The sequence below is a fragment of the Misgurnus anguillicaudatus genome, chromosome 3, assembly GCF_027580225.2.
Source record: "Misgurnus anguillicaudatus chromosome 3, ASM2758022v2, whole genome shotgun sequence".
Taxonomy (NCBI): domain Eukaryota; kingdom Metazoa; phylum Chordata; class Actinopteri; order Cypriniformes; family Cobitidae; genus Misgurnus; species Misgurnus anguillicaudatus.
The window spans coordinates 26,684,922-26,703,005 of record NC_073339.2 but is presented as its reverse complement, the minus strand read 5'-3'; the positions used below and the strand labels follow the sequence as shown (position 1 = coordinate 26,703,005).

Here is an 18,084-nt window from a genome sequence, read left to right as displayed (position 1 = left end):
GTTAGAACAGACATTGTTTAGGTTTTCTATTACAATATCTAGATCATCACAGTTATCTGCATGTTTAATTTGGGACAGGTCTGGAAGAGTGCTAATAAAGCTATCTTTAGTGGTGGAAATTATTGTTCTGGCTAATCTGTAGCATGTTGTGGATTGAGTGATCCTATCTAGAAGTACAGTGTATGACACAAGGTAATGGTCAGAAACTGCATCACTCTGATGTGATATTTTGATGTCATTAATATTAAGCCCGAGTGACAGAATTAAGTCTAATGTGTGCTTACGAGTATGCGTTGGCCCTGTCACGTTTTGTCTAATATTGAGAGAATTTAGAACATCCATAAACGCACGTCCTAATGCATCTTTATGGTTATCCACATGAATATTAAAATCACCAACGATAAGAGCTTTATCTACAGTGACTACAAGCTCAGACAGAAAATCTGCTATTTCTTTAAGGAAATCTGCATGGTGGCCCGGAGGACTATAGATTGTAGCTAAGGCAAAAGAGAACTGTTTGTGGTTACGATCAGTTATTTCCATATTTAACAACATTAGTTCAAATGATTTAAATTTTAGTTCAGATTTTTGGTTTACTTTAAAAATTTTGTTGTATATTGTAGCTACACCACCCCCTCTCCCCTTTAACCTAGGTTCGTGTTTATAATAATAGTCTTGTGGGGTGGATTCGTTTAAACTAATGTAGTCGTCTGCTTTAAGCCAGGTTTCTGTTAAACAGAGTGCATCTAAGTTTTGGTCATTAATTATTTCATTAACAATAGGTTCTTTATTGGTAAGCGATCTAATGTTAAGAAGGCCGAATTTTAACATTCGAGGTTCATCTTGTAATGTATTGTTTTCTAATTTTATGTTGGTCAAATTTGTACGTGATGTGGCAAGCGGTGCTCTGTATTTGCTTGTTCGGGGAACAGATACAGTTGAAATGTGTTGATATTCTGGTAAGATCGACTCGAAGTTCTGGGATATATGTGATCTAGACATATCATGCCAGCTAACAGACGGACAGTTAAGCTGATCCGTCTGTTTCCTGACCTGGGCCCTGGATAGTCATACTATATCAGAATTAAGAATATTAATCAGATTTCTGGTGAGTATAGCACTTCCTTCTGATGTCGGATGAAGGCCATCTCGGGTTAGGAGAAATGGTCTACCCCAGAAATGCTTCCAATTGTCTATAAACCCTACATTATGCTGAGGGCACCACTTTGACATCCAGCCATTGAGAGACACTAATCTACTATGTGTTTCATCTCCCCGGTAGGCGGGGAGGGGACCAGAGCATATTACATTGTCTGACATTGTTTTTGCAATTTCACACATCTCCTTAATATTATCTTTGGTGATTTCCGACTGTCGGAGTCTGGTGTCATTTGTTCCGGCGTGAATAACAATCTTAGAAAACTTCCGTTTAGCATTAGCCAGCACTTTAAGTTTGGATCTAATGTCAGACGTTCTGGCTCCCGGTATACAGTCGACTAGGGTGTTTGGTGCCTCAATGTTAGTGTTCCTGAGTATAGAATCTCCAATGACCAGGGCACTTTTAACAGGTGTTTCAGCTAGTGTATTCCTTAGGGGATCGAATCTGTTAGAAAGTACCGTAACGTTATGGGTCTTAGATGGACGCCGTATATGACTATGCCGCCTGACAGTCACCCAGTTAGACCGCCGACTTGACTCTGATGTCGGAACCGAGCCATGTGTATTATGATAAACACTATGCGCGCTCGATACAGTATTTATAATGTTTACATTAGCATCTGATGTCGGAACACTATGTGCGCTCGATACATTGTTTGTAATGTTTACATTAGCATCTGATGTCGGAACCGAGCCATTAGTCTTTTCGCTCGATACAGTATTTACAACAGTAACATTAGCGGTTTTGCTATCCTCAACTAGCGTTCGGATGCGCGATTCTAGTTCAGCAACCTTCTCAGTTAATCTTAATACTTCAATACACTTAGTGCATGTAAACCCATCTATGCTAACGGCAGAAGCTAAACTATACATGTAGCAAGTAGTACATGTTACAATAACAAGCGGAGTCTTACCGCTTTCATGCTGGGCGATGGCGTCTTTGTTTACCCGAACGCGCTCCGCGGAGCTGCATCGCGTTGGGGGTTTGGTTGTGGTACGCCTCAGTCGCCTGCGAACGTCTGGGTCCAGGGTGATGTTGGGCATGCTGAATCTGCGAAGGCCGGGCAGCGGCTCCTCCACAGCTTCCCGATCGCTTTCATGTTGGGCAATGGCGTCTCCGTTCACTCGCTTACGGTCCGTAAAGCTGCATCGCGTGGAGTACTCGTTTGTCGCATTCCTCGGTCGCTTGTGGACGTCCGGAGACATGGTGAAGTGGGCGCTGTAGCTCGCGTTGGATCTGCTCAAACCGATCAACTCCTTCGTAGCTTCCCGCTCAGGCGAGGACAGGTCAGAAAAGCATATATCAGATGAATCCGCCATTAGATCGGAAGATGCTAGCTTCAGTCGGCAGCGTTTGTTGAAGCTAGCGGGCTATATGCTAACACTGTGGGTGTTTATTAGTGATAAATAGTTTCACGTGGTGTTACTGCTCAATAATCCTCACGGTAAAGTATTCCTAGGTAAAGCTTAATATATAAATAGGAATAAGATAGTTAAAAAAAGGCTTTTAGATGAAGAACTCGACGGAGCTCCGATGCACGATCTGTTCAGCGTGAAAACTATGAGGTATACACCATGATTATAGGTCTTCAGACAGTACATTTAACTTTTCTGGCCTCTTATTGCTACCTGTCCCAACTTTTTTTGCAATGTGTAGCTCTCATGAAATCCAAACTGAGCCAATATTTGTCATGACATTTCAAAATGTCTCACTTTCTACATTTGATTTGTTATCTATATTCTATTGTGAATAAAATATAAGTTTATGACATTGTAAATTATTCCATTCCTTTTTTACTCACAATTTATACAGTTCCCAACTTTTTCTGATTTGGGATTGTAAATAAGCAAACATTACTCTGTTTATGCAGTTTTATTTTCAAAGGTTAATGTTGTAAAAAAAAAAGAGAAATCATTTGGCCAATCAAATTTAAATATACTTTTGTCTGTGCGCCACTGCCGCAACCTCTTCATTATTGAGTTTCGTGATGCATGCTATAAACCTTCAAGTATGCATATACATAAAAAAATCACTTTAATCCCTTGCATTTCATTTCAATTTACATCTTTGTAATGTATAAATAAAACAACAAATGTTACATTTTAGAAAATGTTTAATTAGCAGGGTTTCCCGCAGAAAATGTGTTAGTTAAGATGGTAGGGTTGGGCTAGTGGGCGGGGCAGAGGGTGTGGCAATCAAAGGAGCGGGGGCGTATAATTGCTTCTATTGTTTACCTCATTTGTAAGTCACTTTGGACAAAAGCGTCTGCTAAATTACTAAATGTAAATGTTTGTGACACAAAATAGAACCATTTCGTGCCTAAAAACACTGTATGAAAAGGTGTTTTAGTGAGAATAATAACAGACACTTCAACCGCATTTTCCTTGCTATGTGCCAAAAAAGCCGAAACACATAATGGGCTTAAAATCATTGTTTAAGAAGCTGTTTTATAATGAGCCTATGTGTGTGCCATGTGACAACCGATTTTAATCTGACAGTGTACGTCACTGTACATTAAGAAATCCCACATATAATCCCACACAAACATTACAGTGTAAATGCTAGGATTAGGATTGATATAATATATAACAGAAAATCTAGATATATTTAACCTAATACATTTAAAAAAAAAAAAAAAAGTTTTTGCTTCAGTGTTTTAATGTCAGACAATCATTGAAATGTGGGGAAAAATTAATAGAACCCCAGCAGATATTAGCCTGGTCCAACCAGACTCTCATACATTCATTTCATTTGTACAGAGAGTCTGGTCACGCTCCATTGCAAAGCGTTACTTCCGTTAAGGAGGGTCCTGTTGAAGTTTAAAACTAATGGATCTGCCCAGAGTCACTCTGAATCTGCCATAACCAATCGCTAACGTTTGGTTGAGACGTATATCATGCATCGAAACGGACCGAATAGATTTTCTCACGTCTTTCTCCGCTGCCATTACTGAACCACAACTCAAACTGACGCATGACCTCAACGTCATCGTCCTTAGCCACCCCCATCTGTTCGCTGATTGGTCCTGCAGAATATTGCAGGAGAAAACGAAACTCTAAAGAGCAGTCCCAGACGTAGTACTGAAGCAAAATGAAAATTAAGCGGACGCACGTAGGAGGGCGAAGCCAGGCTTAGCAGATATAGCATCCTTTTTTAAGAAGAGTAGCAAGAAGCAGCCATAATTTACATGATTTTCTGGTTTTTATACTCAAACGTTTTATTTGATCAAATAGTTTTGAAAAGCATGAGGTTGAATTATAACTACAAATTTTATGTGAATTTTAGTTAATTTTAATTTAAAGTATTGTAGCAATTGCATGATATGCATCATTGTGATTTACGCTCCTATAATACTTAAAAAAAAAACTATTTTAAGGTTGGGTGATTGACATGTTTGTATGCATAATGACATTTTATGTGCCACCCCAGAGTAACTGCTGGCCCCTGCCTGGCAACCCCTATGAAAAACCTTTGGCACCGCCACTGGCTTCATGTGGTTCTGGGATTCACCTTCATGTGGTTCTGGGATTCACCTATCTGTTTAGGGGAGTGTTCGCATATGCTTCCCTTGTACAACATAGTAGTTATGGCTAAGGTTGTCAACCCTGTGCATGTTATCATAGTTTTACTTTATTTGTATGTATTTGCCTTTATCACTGTTATACTTTCCCAGCGATGCCATGCTATCACTGCTGTTCTGTCCTGTTCTCAGTGAGTCAGATTAGCGTACCTGCGCCCCCCTGCTTGGGTATGTAATTTCTACTCCTGAGTGTAGTTTGCCATTGGTCTTTGTGCCAGCTCTGAGCTCTCTAAGCGGCTACACTTTGGTTAGAAGTTGTGTATTGTGTTTTACCCCACCAAGTTTGGTGTAGCTGGAGCTCTGCTTTTATGGAGCTGATCTTTGCTTCAGTGTCATCTGGAGAATCTGTTTCTGTCAATTATGTTACTGTCAATAACCCATTTCTCTGAGAAACGGCATACGTTGCCATGTTCGTTGCTCAGATCAAGGGAGCCTATGAGTATTTGCATGCGGTTTGCAAGCTGAAATTACATAAGCCAGTATTTAGAGCAGAATCTGTGGTTTGCATAGCGTCAGCAACTGATACAATGTCTCATTCCCTTCTCTCGGGAAACCAATGTTTTGATAGTAACCAGATTTGAGAAATCCCCATGATTACAGAGATCACCATATCAGAGCACATATCTTTTCAGGTTGAAAAACACTGCTTTTGCGGTAATCAGTCATTTCTAATCAATCTCGTAGAGCTTTTTTCTATTTGTTTTTGGTTGAAGGTTTACCTGTGAATTTGTGATTTGTGTTTCAACAGGGAGACTAATTCAATGGTGGAGGAGTTTATGTTACTAGCAAATATATCTGTAGCACAGAAGATATATGATGAGTTCTCAGAGTGTGCTCTACTGAGGAAACATCCTTCACCACCACCATCCAAGTTTGACATCCTCATCAAGGCTGCTAAATCAAAGGTGGGTGCTTGGTAGTTATTCGTTCTTTCCGTAAGATGCGTTTATTATAACGTCTCAACAAAGTGAGTTTTGTGACTCAAAAAGATTATCAACAGCACCGGTGACAACTACCGATGCGCTTCTCCTCTGTCACGCGCGATCCAGTCAGACGAAGGACAGTGAATGAACGGACACACGGTGGCGCTTCATGACAAATGCGTCAACACATCTTGTTCTTTATCACAATATTTCCTGATCTGTTAATCAATACAATTGTTTTAAAAGTTTGTCATGTTTTTATTTGAATCAGACCTTTAGATTAGCCTACCGGTGTATGTAGGTGATTTATAATACAAAAATTACATTACCTTTGCTTGCATAAACTGTTTATTTCCTTTTTGAACGACAACATCAACATTATTGCTGTTTAATTACACTGGAAAATTCAACATGGCGGACAAAATAAATCGCAGAAGAAGGGTTTAATACAGTTTAAAGTTTTAATCTAAGATTTGTTAATCTGTGTTTAAATTTAAGTGGTGCAACAAAACTCGAATTAAAATTAAACTGAGATCAACAAACCCTAGATTAGCTCTAAACTCTGCTTAATTTAATCCTTGTTGGTGCAACCCACCCTATAATTTTAAAACCCTTTTGACTGGCAAAACAGTAATCTAACAAGTGCAAAACACCAGCTTTAAACCCAGTTAGCTTCAGAAATTGGGTTTTATTTAGAATTTATTGTCAGGGGCCTTTTAACTTTATGGGTGGTAATTTTTACATTTTCAAAAGTTTCTATGACAAACTACTACAGATTATAAAATAGTTAGTTCTTATCTTCCGACCAAGGATATAACTTGTTCAAACTTTGCATCATTAACAGTGCACCTTAGCCGTTCTAAAATCACTGTAAAACACTGTTTCTTAGGGCTTATTGCTTTATTCTACTACTCATAAATAATTAAATCTGTAATAGTTATAATGTATAACTAGACGAGCCTAGAATAGATTATAAGACATATTACATATTTATAATAGATAATTAAAAAAATATATATATAAACAGAAAATAGTGGGCTAATTCCTCTGGCCAATTTTTCCTGTTCTAGGACATTGTCATCCATACAGATTCAGCCAAAGCTCTTGCTGATTCCCTGAACAATGCAACAATTGAGAGTTTCCCATACTTCAACACCCTACTAAGGATTCTGGCCACCCGCTGCATGATGCAAGCTGTGTATTTCTGCTCTGGCATGGACAGTGATTTCCACCATTATGGCCTGGCCTCACCCATATACACACACTTCACATCACCCATCAGGAGGTGAGGCACACTAGTCTGTTTATATCTTTTATACGTTGTAAAGTGTATTAGTGTATTAAAAATTTAAATGCCACAAATTAACGGTGCTTCATTCATGCCATTCAGTAGATGTCCCTGTTACCTGACAGAAATCACTTTGTAACAGTCCTAAAATATATAGATAATCTGTAAAGAGAGTGGGTGTATTCATATTGTGAAACAAAACAGTGAAGGAAATTAATCTGTTTATCATTTGTTTATTTGTTATTCTAAACGAAACCAAAAATGACAAAACAATCCATCACAATATTTGTTTCCAAAACCATAATGAAAAAAAACAGATAACAAGGATAACATGACGGTCAAATCCGTGTAAATCAGGGTATCTTCCGTCTAATTCCATATCCATTTTAAAATCAAAAATGGAAAACGAAATAAACACATTGTATTTTTATTTATTGTTTCCATTAATAAAATGAAATAAACTAATGCTACTTTTAAAAAAATTTATTGATACAGGTCCGTGTACTTTTGCGTCCATTCATTTTTCCTTTATAAACCATGATATGAAAAATAAAATATAAACGGTTGTTGTATTTTTAAAATGCAATATTAAATTTCAAAATTTTAATTAAAACTGTATTTAGAACATCCTACCCCAAAAAAACAAATATTGATGTATTTTCAGATTTTTGTTTATGATTTTTGCACCTTTATTATACATTTAAAACTAAAATTAAAAAACTTGATTATTAGCTATTTAACATTCAGACTTCTTTGGCAGTGATCACAGTGCTTTGCATGTAAACATCATCATTCTACGCATTTTGTACATTTCTTCAAGTTTTGTCAAATTATGTTAACACAGCAAGCAAAAACCGAGACTCTATTTTCCGGCTATGTGCAATAGGAACACACTTCTACCCTAAATAACCTTGAATTTGGTTACATGCCGCTTGCCAAAATAACTTGGAGAAGTACTGTATTCCATCATGTAAGCAACAGGTGCTCAAGGTGTTTGCTTTAATTTCTTTTACATGTTGTAAACATACGCATACGCGTCTATTCTTGGGCTATTAGACTATTAGACTTTCACTGACAACCTAAATTTTGCCTTGTTTTAGCCAAAATTGCTTGCTGGGAAGCCGGTGAATGCGGAAGACATACACATTTTATAATTAACGGCTATTTAAATGAACATGCAGTGTTGCAGTCAGAAACAATTGACTAGTTTTAGATTCAGCCTGTGCGCATCTGTCATCGCACCAAGTTATGGTTCAGACACAGGTATTTAAACGCAAATCAACGTTCATTCACAACGAGAAGTGTTCAAAGTGAACGGGAAGGACTGCGAAAATAGAGAGATTATGCAGTATAAAAAAAGACCGACATCCGTCTGAAACAGTAAAAAAAGTAGTTTGTTATTTATATATATGATATAATTTTCACAAATCAGGCTCTATCTAAAACAATCAAATTGGCATGAACACCGACTGCTTGTGTATTGAAAATAGCCGTTTTTCATTTAGTCATGGAAGTAAAATCTTCTTCTTCCTTTATTTCTTAACGCCATTCCAGCATCTACGGCTATATTCATGGCGAGAACCTAATCCATACAGGTTCCATGTTTATTCAGACAAGTTGATTTATACACAAGTTGGGGGAGGGACAATTTGGTATCTCCAATTTGCCTAAATTGCATGTTTTTGGCCTGTGGGAGGAAACCGGAGTACCTGGAGTAAACCCACGCTGACACAGGGAGAACATGCAGAAACTCCACATAGAAAGGCCACCTGCCCCATGGAAGTAAAAAAGCAGGCTTTTGATTGCTTTAAATGGCTATCCAATATATCATCAAAAAATAACTTACAACTATGTAAGAAACGTTTTGTTCTGTACAACGACTTTATTTGAGACGTTGTTACAAACAGGAGATAAAGAATTTACAAACCGCAAAGTCTCCGCAAGGTTCAGCTCTTGGACAGCGTCAGTTTTTTTAAGCATTACTTAAAAATGTTTCTCATCTCACCATATCCACAGGTACAGAGTCATCATATACAATAAATCCGTGAGGTAGCATTTAAAACATTTAGAAACAGATGCATTTGTTTAAAGCAAAGCATTTATTTACCAGGCTGCAGGTGAAGCAGCTCTTTGTGCCTTCTAACGTCTCATAATTAGTCCTCATTTATGTCCAAGAGACTCAATAATAATCTTTCACATTCAATCCTTAATACTTTCATATTTAAAAGAGTTTTGGTGCTGCTGCGCATTCATGTATCCTATGTGTTAAGCAAACCCGCGTTGTCCTCCCGTTTCGGCGCATATTACTAATGCGCTCTTTAAATAACAAAAAAACATATTGCGCTATTGACTTTAGACTTTAGACCAGGTTTTTGTTGCGCTGCATTGCGCCGGGTGTAAGATAGAGCCCATTATCACAAATCAACATTTATAGTTTCAAACATTGTAGATGTTCAGTCTTGCCAGTTATAATCTGCGCGTTTTAATATAGTCTAAATGAGTAAGAAATGCTGTGATGTTCACGTGCATAAAGCTGCGCTCTGCGAATTCACAGCCAGAAGAAGCCTTAATGTGAAAGAGCAAAACTGTGTAAGTAAATAAATTAGAATTATTTGCTTTTCAATTGTAAAATACTATTAAATAATTAGAATAACTTTGTATTTTGATTATCTTTTCACCAGTTTAAAAACAAAAAAAAGAGAAAATCAAATTTTTTGTTTTTATATTTATTGGTTAAAAAAGAAAAATGAATGGACGCAAAAGTACACGGACCGATACATTTTTCTATATTAAGTTTCTCAGTCTTACTTCTTAAAACTAAATTGTAAAAAATGAAATAAAGAAAATATTAAAATGCTTTATTTTCCAATTTTCAACTAAGGGGCTACCTTTTCTCACCAGCTTTTGCAAACGTTACCAGAGCAAAGACAGAAATTGCACCTTTAGCAGGGCACGCAGATGTAATCATTAAGATTTTTAATGATCATGAATTATAATTTTTTGCACCCTTTAATGGGCATACAAAAATGCTCTGCAATGAGTGTTTGTAGGTTTTGGAGAGAACACAGCATGAAAAGTCAGTGCCACATAGATGATGACAGCAATCTGCCAGTGGCTTCATGATCACTATAAAAGATAATCCACCTCACCCCCCCCCCAAGATCCAGCCATGGACACAATCATCATCATCAATAACAATGCTTTTGCTGGTTAAATGTGTTTTCAGTAATGTACTACACTCATAATCAGTCTCCCCTTACATAATATTAACAAACAATAATAAGTTTAAAAATGAAGAGTTTGGTTCCAAAACGCAATAAACGCCATTTTTAAAAAAAATGAGTTACTGCCAAAATCAGCATTATATCAGGTCAGTAGTTAAAAGTAAATTCTTAATTTTACGCAAAATCCAATATCCGCCGTGTTATTCTGTCATCTTTTCTCCCTTTTTTCCCAAAATGCGACAAACGCCACTCCCCCTTTTTTACAGAACGCAATAAATCCATTTCTGATATTACAGCCCACCGTTCACGCAATGTAAACAAACAATGGCGGACGCGCTGAGTACACGGAGTCCTGGTTTTCCTCATCTACTTTGTACTTCGTGATCAAAAAACAAAATAATACTTTAATTGCATCGCTAAACCTGTGATGGTTTTCTGTGATGGGAAAGAAACGTAAGCCATCAACATCTAATAATTTCCCTGAGAGGCACTCGGGAAACGGGTGCTTGTTCTCCCGACAGCATCAAGCTTCTCATGCTAACACATTGACCCCAGAGGATCTTATGAAAAACTTTCCATAATTTTACTCAAAGTCAACGAAAATCGAGCAGGACCAAAAACATTTTACAGATGATCGCTGTGAAAGACGTTAAGCGAAGACGTCAAGTAACCGCAATGACAGGGTTCTTAATATGACAAAGTAAGTGTTTTGATTAATAACATTACTGTTTATATTTTTAATTAGTGTGTACAACTAGTCAACTAAATGAATATAACATGGCAAAGATGAATGCACATTTATATAGGCTATTGATTCAATAGCTTTCTAGCATTTTGAAAAAAAAACTGTCATGGATTTATTGCATTTTGTGGAAAAAAGAATTAGTTTTTATAATAAATCTTTGTAAATCAAGTTATGGATTTGAATTTTTTTATGTCTTTATAACCTAAAGATGCTATGTGAAAGTTTGTAACAGAAAATAGTGGTTTTCATCTTGTCACTTTCTTGGTATAGAAAACACGTTTTTACCGAAATTTGTCAAAATGGATTTATTGCGTTTTGGAACTGCTCGAGTAGGAGTGTCATCACGGCTGTGATTAGGCCAGAGGCACGAGCTATATCACACGACTCCGAGAGCGATAATGCTTTTATACAACAGTTCGATGGCACACGTTTGAAAAACGAAAACTAGAAAACAACAACGGAGTTATTTTAAAAGCCTCTTTGTTTGAGAACTACTTCTTCCGCCACGGATTTGAGGGCGGCCAGAATGACAGGTAACACTTTCGGCTGCTTTGAATCTCATAACAACTCAATGGACGGAAAAGCCGTTTCTTTATATTACCGTTTCTTGGTCACAAAGTGTAGTTTTAAGATTAGTTCAGTCGAGAATGTATATGTATTATATTTAAATCTGCAGTCGATTAGTAAAGATAGCGCCTGTTTGAACGTTTGCTTAGTGAGATTCGGTACGAATGAGAACCAAAGCATGAGCGGACGTCAGTGTTCACTCGCCCCGCTGACCACCGCCCTCTCTGGGCTACATCTCTGACAGGGATTCCCTGGCTCTCATGTTGGCCTTGTTTGTTTTTGATCGTCAAAATGAGATCAAATCAGCAGTATTTGATATCATGATCAAACTATTACTTGTTTTTTTATTCATATTTAGTGTCTTTTGTGTTGTTATTGTTTTGGCGCGAGGTAAAAGTTAATAAAACTATACTTGTATAACGTTACTATTGCTTTCCCATTTACTCTTAACGCGATACGAGCACTCGATTATTATTAAACTTTGTTCTTGTCAGTACTATATAAAACGTTTTTTTTTTGTCAGAGTGTCAGAGAGATATTTTTGCATGCTGCTTATGAATATATCAGTGGCGATATCTCATAACATGTTTTAATAGTCACGTCACGATAAAGTAAATGATCAATGTCCACATTTAAAAGCTGCGGTGCTTACCTGCAGTTCCATGGTGTTTTCGCATTCTGGGAAGAGATATTGCTCCAGAAAAAAATAGTTTACATTCCTCTTTCCAAGTGTTAATCGTCCACACGATGTGACAAAACATAACTTCCATTAAGTTTAATGTAACATCCAAGAGCGCTGATCTTTGACGGAATAATAACTTGGGATTCACACACTGATTTACGAGCTAGTGAACTAATGAGACACACGGAGAGTGATTCAAAACAGCGCGTTTGTGTGTGTCCTTGTGTGCGTGCAGTTCCATTCAGAGATGAGCTCCATTCACTAGGTGGCGAAATGATACGAAAGGTGAAGCGGTTACTGTGCCGTTATCAGTAGAATATTGCACGCCTCTTAGCCAATCAGATTCGAGAACCAGAAAGAACTGTTGTATAAATATATAAATATACATACATATATACATACATACATACATACATACATACATACATACATACATACATACATACATACTAGGGGTGGCACGGTTCACAAAACCATCGGTTCGGTTCGTATCACGGTTCTCGGTTCAGTACGGTTCTTGTTGTTATTTTTTCTTTTAATTTTTAACACTCCAGAAATGTATTATCTTATTTATGTATTAATTATCCATAATTTAGGATACAGTATTAAAAAAGTTATATCATGTAATCATGCACAAACTGAATTTGACTTTAAGCACATTATTGGGACCATCCTTGAGGAAAGCCAGGTGAGATTTTGATACAGCAAGAGGGAAGACATTGATGATTTCAACATGCTTTTCATTTATTTGGCAAAAAAGAGAATGTGTATTGCCATCTACATGAACTTATGTGCCTTTTTAGAACACAAAGATAACTTGCATTTATCAAAATGCCAACTTCAGTGTAGCTCTAAGATTTATTACTGAGAGGCTGCTTTTTTACTGCAGAGAGTATATATGGACGAGAGAGAAACATAACGTTTATACCTGTTATATTTCTTTTGTCCACTGTTGACTACTTCTGTCCTGATTACTTTAAGGGGCAGTTTATGAAATAAGCAACTTTCACACGGTAGCAAAATGAAACTACGCGGAAATCAGCCACTTTCGTTTTATCAATGAAAGGCTAAAAATAGCGCTGAATACGAAAAGACATAAAACATTGTGTTCAGTACTAGGGATGGGCATTTTCCAGTAATTTACTATTCGAATATTTAAGCTCATAAAGAATGAATATTCGAATATTCGTTTATTTTAATTATGTTAATTAAGACATGCGTCTTTTGTATTTTTCATTTTGTCATAATTTCACAGAAGGCTTATAATTAGGAAATATCCACAACAAGCTAAAGTTATAATGTGTATGTATGTATTTTTAAGTTGAAAACATTGTAAAAAATATGTATTTTTTTTACATTCTTTTTAAAAAATATCCTACAGAAAAAAAGGCGTTAAAACCCCATGCGGAGCGAAGTCTGAGTCAGTCAAACCATTAGTTTCAAGTCGGTCGTTAGTATGAATTCATTACTGTTTGATCTTACATACATTATATTATACCAAATATTATACACTAACCCGAAATCTAAGCGAAGTTTGAGGACTTGCGAAGTTTAAAGTTTGAGGACTTGACAAAGTAGGCTATCATCATTTAAACCCTTAAGCAGACTCCAAATAAGAGACCGGAGCAAACGAAAAAACACATCTACATAACCAACTGCTCAGTCGCCATTTAAATATCTTCTCAGTTTAGTTTGACATGTATTTGTGAATAAAGAAAACCGTATTTATCCTACCTGCTTCGGTGAAAGCCCGTTCTGACTAGATACAATAATGCCGGTGCTGCGGAGAAAACTCTTCCTCGTGATGATGTTTATCCGATAAAAACAACAGACGGATTGAACAAGATTGAATATCTGTGTTTAACATTATTTTACAAATAACGTAAGCTGGCTCGATACATTATTGTTGACTGTGCAACCTTGCTAACGTTAGCTTAATTTTACAACATTTTACAAAGACGGAGCTTTGCAGTTATCCGGTTCATTTTCGAAAGAGCACCGCATATAATAAATGTTCTCCGTTTCATTTCGTTCTCCGTGTCTGTCTCGTTATTAACAAAATAAAGTAGACTTTATAACAGAAAGCTTACAAATCTCTCATGATGTGTTGATGCGGGCGGCGGAGAAGCACGTTTAATAACACGTGAGCCCTCACTAAACCAGCCAGTGGCCAAATACGGCGCGGCGCACAAAACCGGAGATTAAAGGAAAAACTTAAATTCGTCTGCAACCTGCATTGCCAAACAATAAGAAATACATACGAATTAATGTTCATGTATATCTTACATTTAAGTCTGTAAAAGACAGTATAGATGAAGTGAAAAAGCATTAAATAAGTCGTAACCATTTGGTGGCACATTAAAAACAAACAAACAATCGAATAGCATTTTTTAAATTCGAATTATTATTGCAGATCGAATATTCGAATATTCGAATATCCGTGCCCATCCCTATTCAGTACCTCAGATTAAATGGTCGGAGAGAATGCTGTCTCCTGTGGCTGCTCGAACACATTCAACCCATAGCCTGCAGTTCTATCTATTGTTTTATTTCCGCTGTCATCATAGGTAACATGAAATAAAAAAATGTTTCCACACACCAAACTTATACGACACTGGGGCATCCTCCAACTCCGGGCAGACTTCCTTTTCTCTCCCTCTTGCCATTTCTACACGTAACATGACCGGCAGCACTCACTCTCCACACCAGTCACCTCTTCTTTCGCGCTATTCGCGAAAGGGAAACACGCTATCTGGGGTCACATCACTGATCTATATAAATGACTGGATTGCGCATAGAACGCTTAACGTAACAGCGTGAGGTGAAGCCAGCGCAGAGTTCGAGCCGCCATCTTGGTATACCCAACCGGCAGACGGCGTCATTGACTTCCATTCAAAATCATGTTTTAAATTCACCCGCTTTACAGTGTATCAGTCACGCAAGATTATGTTTAGGATGTGTGTACGTAAATTAATGGTTAATTCTGGTGTTATTTGCAATGTTTATGCTTTAATCGGGCAGGAAAATGGATTTATAAAAAACCGTTAAGGTGAGTGTGTCTGCTGCGTTCTGTTAATGACACGGGTATAAATAAAGTTTTTTTTGACATTTAGCTACACGGTCAGCGTTATTTCTCTTAATAAGTTTAGCTAACTTGTAAGTTTAGATAACATAAAACCAGCAAATTATTGCATGCACATACGGGTCAAAGTATGATCATTTATTTAGATTTCAGAATGAGCACGTTTGTCATTAATACTAAATATGCTGCGGTCTGTCTGCTGATCTGATACTGTAATGAAGATGAATGTATATTAACTGATTAAAAACTAAAATGTACAACTTTCAGTAAATAACTATGTACATGCTTAGGACGTTTGTGTTGTCATAATGTACAGGGTAACTTCAGATATAAAAACGAAGACTAGTAAAGTGATGTTTTATCATTAAAATCTGATCGCGTCCATTGATTTAATGGAACGTTTGGGTATACCAAGATGGCGGCGCGGTGGCTTCACAGTTGTGACGTCATGCGCAATCCAGTCATTTATATAGATCAGTGGGTCACATACATTGCGCATGCCATGAACCGTTGAACCGTACGGCACACACGCGCTCCGAACCAAGACAAGCGAACCAAACGGCCCCTCGGGTCGGGTTTCGGACCAATTTTAACATCACAGTTGATATGCGGCCAGGCCTCTGGATTTTTTAGGCTTCTCCGCCTTTTTATAATTTAATTTAATTAAAAGAAACGTTGAGACATTGATAAATTGTAAAAAAAAAACATTTAACCTATCGCACGAGTCCACTACGCACATTCACAATGCACCTGTTGCAACGGTGTTTAGCGTCTCCGCCAGCAGCAGGACCTTCTGCGCATTGAAAAAAAATGGATTAAAGAGACTATTTTTCTTAGCTTAACTGTTGGATACACGAATAGCCATGTTCTATGGTAAAGCCTTGAATTTTAATTGATACATAGCGAATGTGTAAGGTAAGGCAACCTGCATGTTTATTTAATTTCTTGTTTATTTTCTTTCATGTTTATTTCGTTTTGTTTTGATTCATTATTTTTCTGCACCCCGCCGCGACTGCGAGCAACAGAGCAGCCTCCCTCCGCTTTTTAAAAAATAGTGTGTTGATAATAAACATTTAAACTAACATTGTTATATGCTGAAAATATATATTTTATATAGATGTTATTGTAGGCAAGTGAAGTGTTCATTTGAGAGGCTCATTTGATCAAACAAGTCATCAACATGACGTTAGCTGTTAGCCGGTCATTATCAAAAACCTTAATTTAACAAACAAAAAAGGCTCTAAAATAAATAAACGATATTTTATAATTTTGACAGTAAAAACTTAACTGCTTTAATTGCTGCAATAGTAGTACAGCTGTAAGGAATCTGTGTAAGGAGTTATTTTTGTCATTTCTGGGGATTTCTTTTGCGAAATCTATGCAGAATTTTGCTGAATTATTTGAAATGTTTTAAAAAGAGAATGGGAGCTGTGGATATTACAAAACAATAAAATATTTTATAATATAGGCCTATAAAATGTATATAATATTATATACATGGCTGTAAAGTGTAATAAAAATACTGAAGTAAATAGAAGTTCTTCACTAAAAGAATGATCGTATTTTTAATCGTGATCAAAAGTTTGAGCAAAACTATCGTGATCATAATTTTTCCTGTAATCGTGCAGCCCTAATATATACATACATACATACATACACACACACACACACACACACACACACACACACACACACACACACACACACACAAACACACACACATATATATGCATACATACATGGATATAAATGAGCACTTATTATAGTTTTAAAAACTAAAAAAATAAGTGTGATATTTTTAAATATATTGATTCAAATTTACAACATATATTAAGGGTATTTATTGATGTATACACCTAAATAATATCTATACATTTTACACAAACTTTCTGTTTATTTTTTGGTCATTTATTTTGTTTTTTCCAACTAAAAAATTACCCAAGTGACATAAAGAGATTTTATTAAGTTATTTTATTTTAGTGATATTTTAGCCACTGAATTATGTAGTTTAATTAATTACTGTGTCACGTTAATGTCCCAATATGTTTTTAATTCTGGGCAGGAATAAATAAAACGGAATATGTATATGACTTATTAATAAGGTATAGTGATTTTGATCTTTTACTGTATTTAATGCATTAGCATGCATTAAGCGTCATGTTAATGTCCCTAAGGTTGGTTAAGGTTTTTTTTATTCTGCACAGGAATTAATAAAACTGTATATGAAGGTATATAGCAAACTTGATCTTTAAATAGCACTGTATTTATGCGTTAAGCGTCATATTAAGCGTCAATGTCCCGATGGTTTTTTATTATTATTCCGGGCAGGAAAGAATAAAACGGTTTAAGACCCAAGATGTAGGAATTTGATCCTTATAGCACTGTATCAATGAGTTAATTCCCAATGTTGTTTATGACATTCTGGGAAGGAGTTAATAAAACTGTATATATATATATAAACGACCCATAAGGTGTATGAATTTTATCCTTTATAGCAATGTATTATTCCATTGAGCTGCGATAAGCGTCACTATTCCGATGATTTTAATGAAATTCTTTGCAGGAATTTATAAAACTGCATTTAGTATGCGTCATTAATAATATCTAAAGTGAATTTGATCTTTTGATAGATGTGTTAGCATTGTGTTAATGTCCCAATGGTTTAAATGAAATTCTGGGCACTAATTAATAAAACGTGGCCACGTTTTAACTTAATCGAGGGAACGAGTTAATAAAACGTGACCACAATTTAGCTTAAACGAGGGAACGAATTACTAAAACGTGGGCACGATTTAGCTTAAAGGAGGGAACAAATTACTAAAACGTGGCCACAA

At 36.4% G+C, this 18,084-nt stretch overlaps 1 protein-coding gene across 2 annotated transcripts in view; it reads left to right on the top strand.

Annotated features, from left to right (window-relative positions):
• The window catches only part of dis3 (DIS3 exosome endoribonuclease and 3'-5' exoribonuclease), a 232,895-nt gene that overhangs the window by 169,897 nt on the left and 44,914 nt on the right, over nucleotides 1–18,084 (top strand). For both annotated transcript variants that reach the window (XM_073863687.1, XM_055205264.2), the window contains 2 exons: nucleotides 5,488–5,644; nucleotides 6,733–6,947. In XM_073863687.1, the coding sequence (XP_073719788.1) occupies nucleotides 5,488–5,644; nucleotides 6,733–6,947 (372 nt within the window). The remainder of the gene's footprint in view (nucleotides 1–5,487; nucleotides 5,645–6,732; nucleotides 6,948–18,084) is intronic.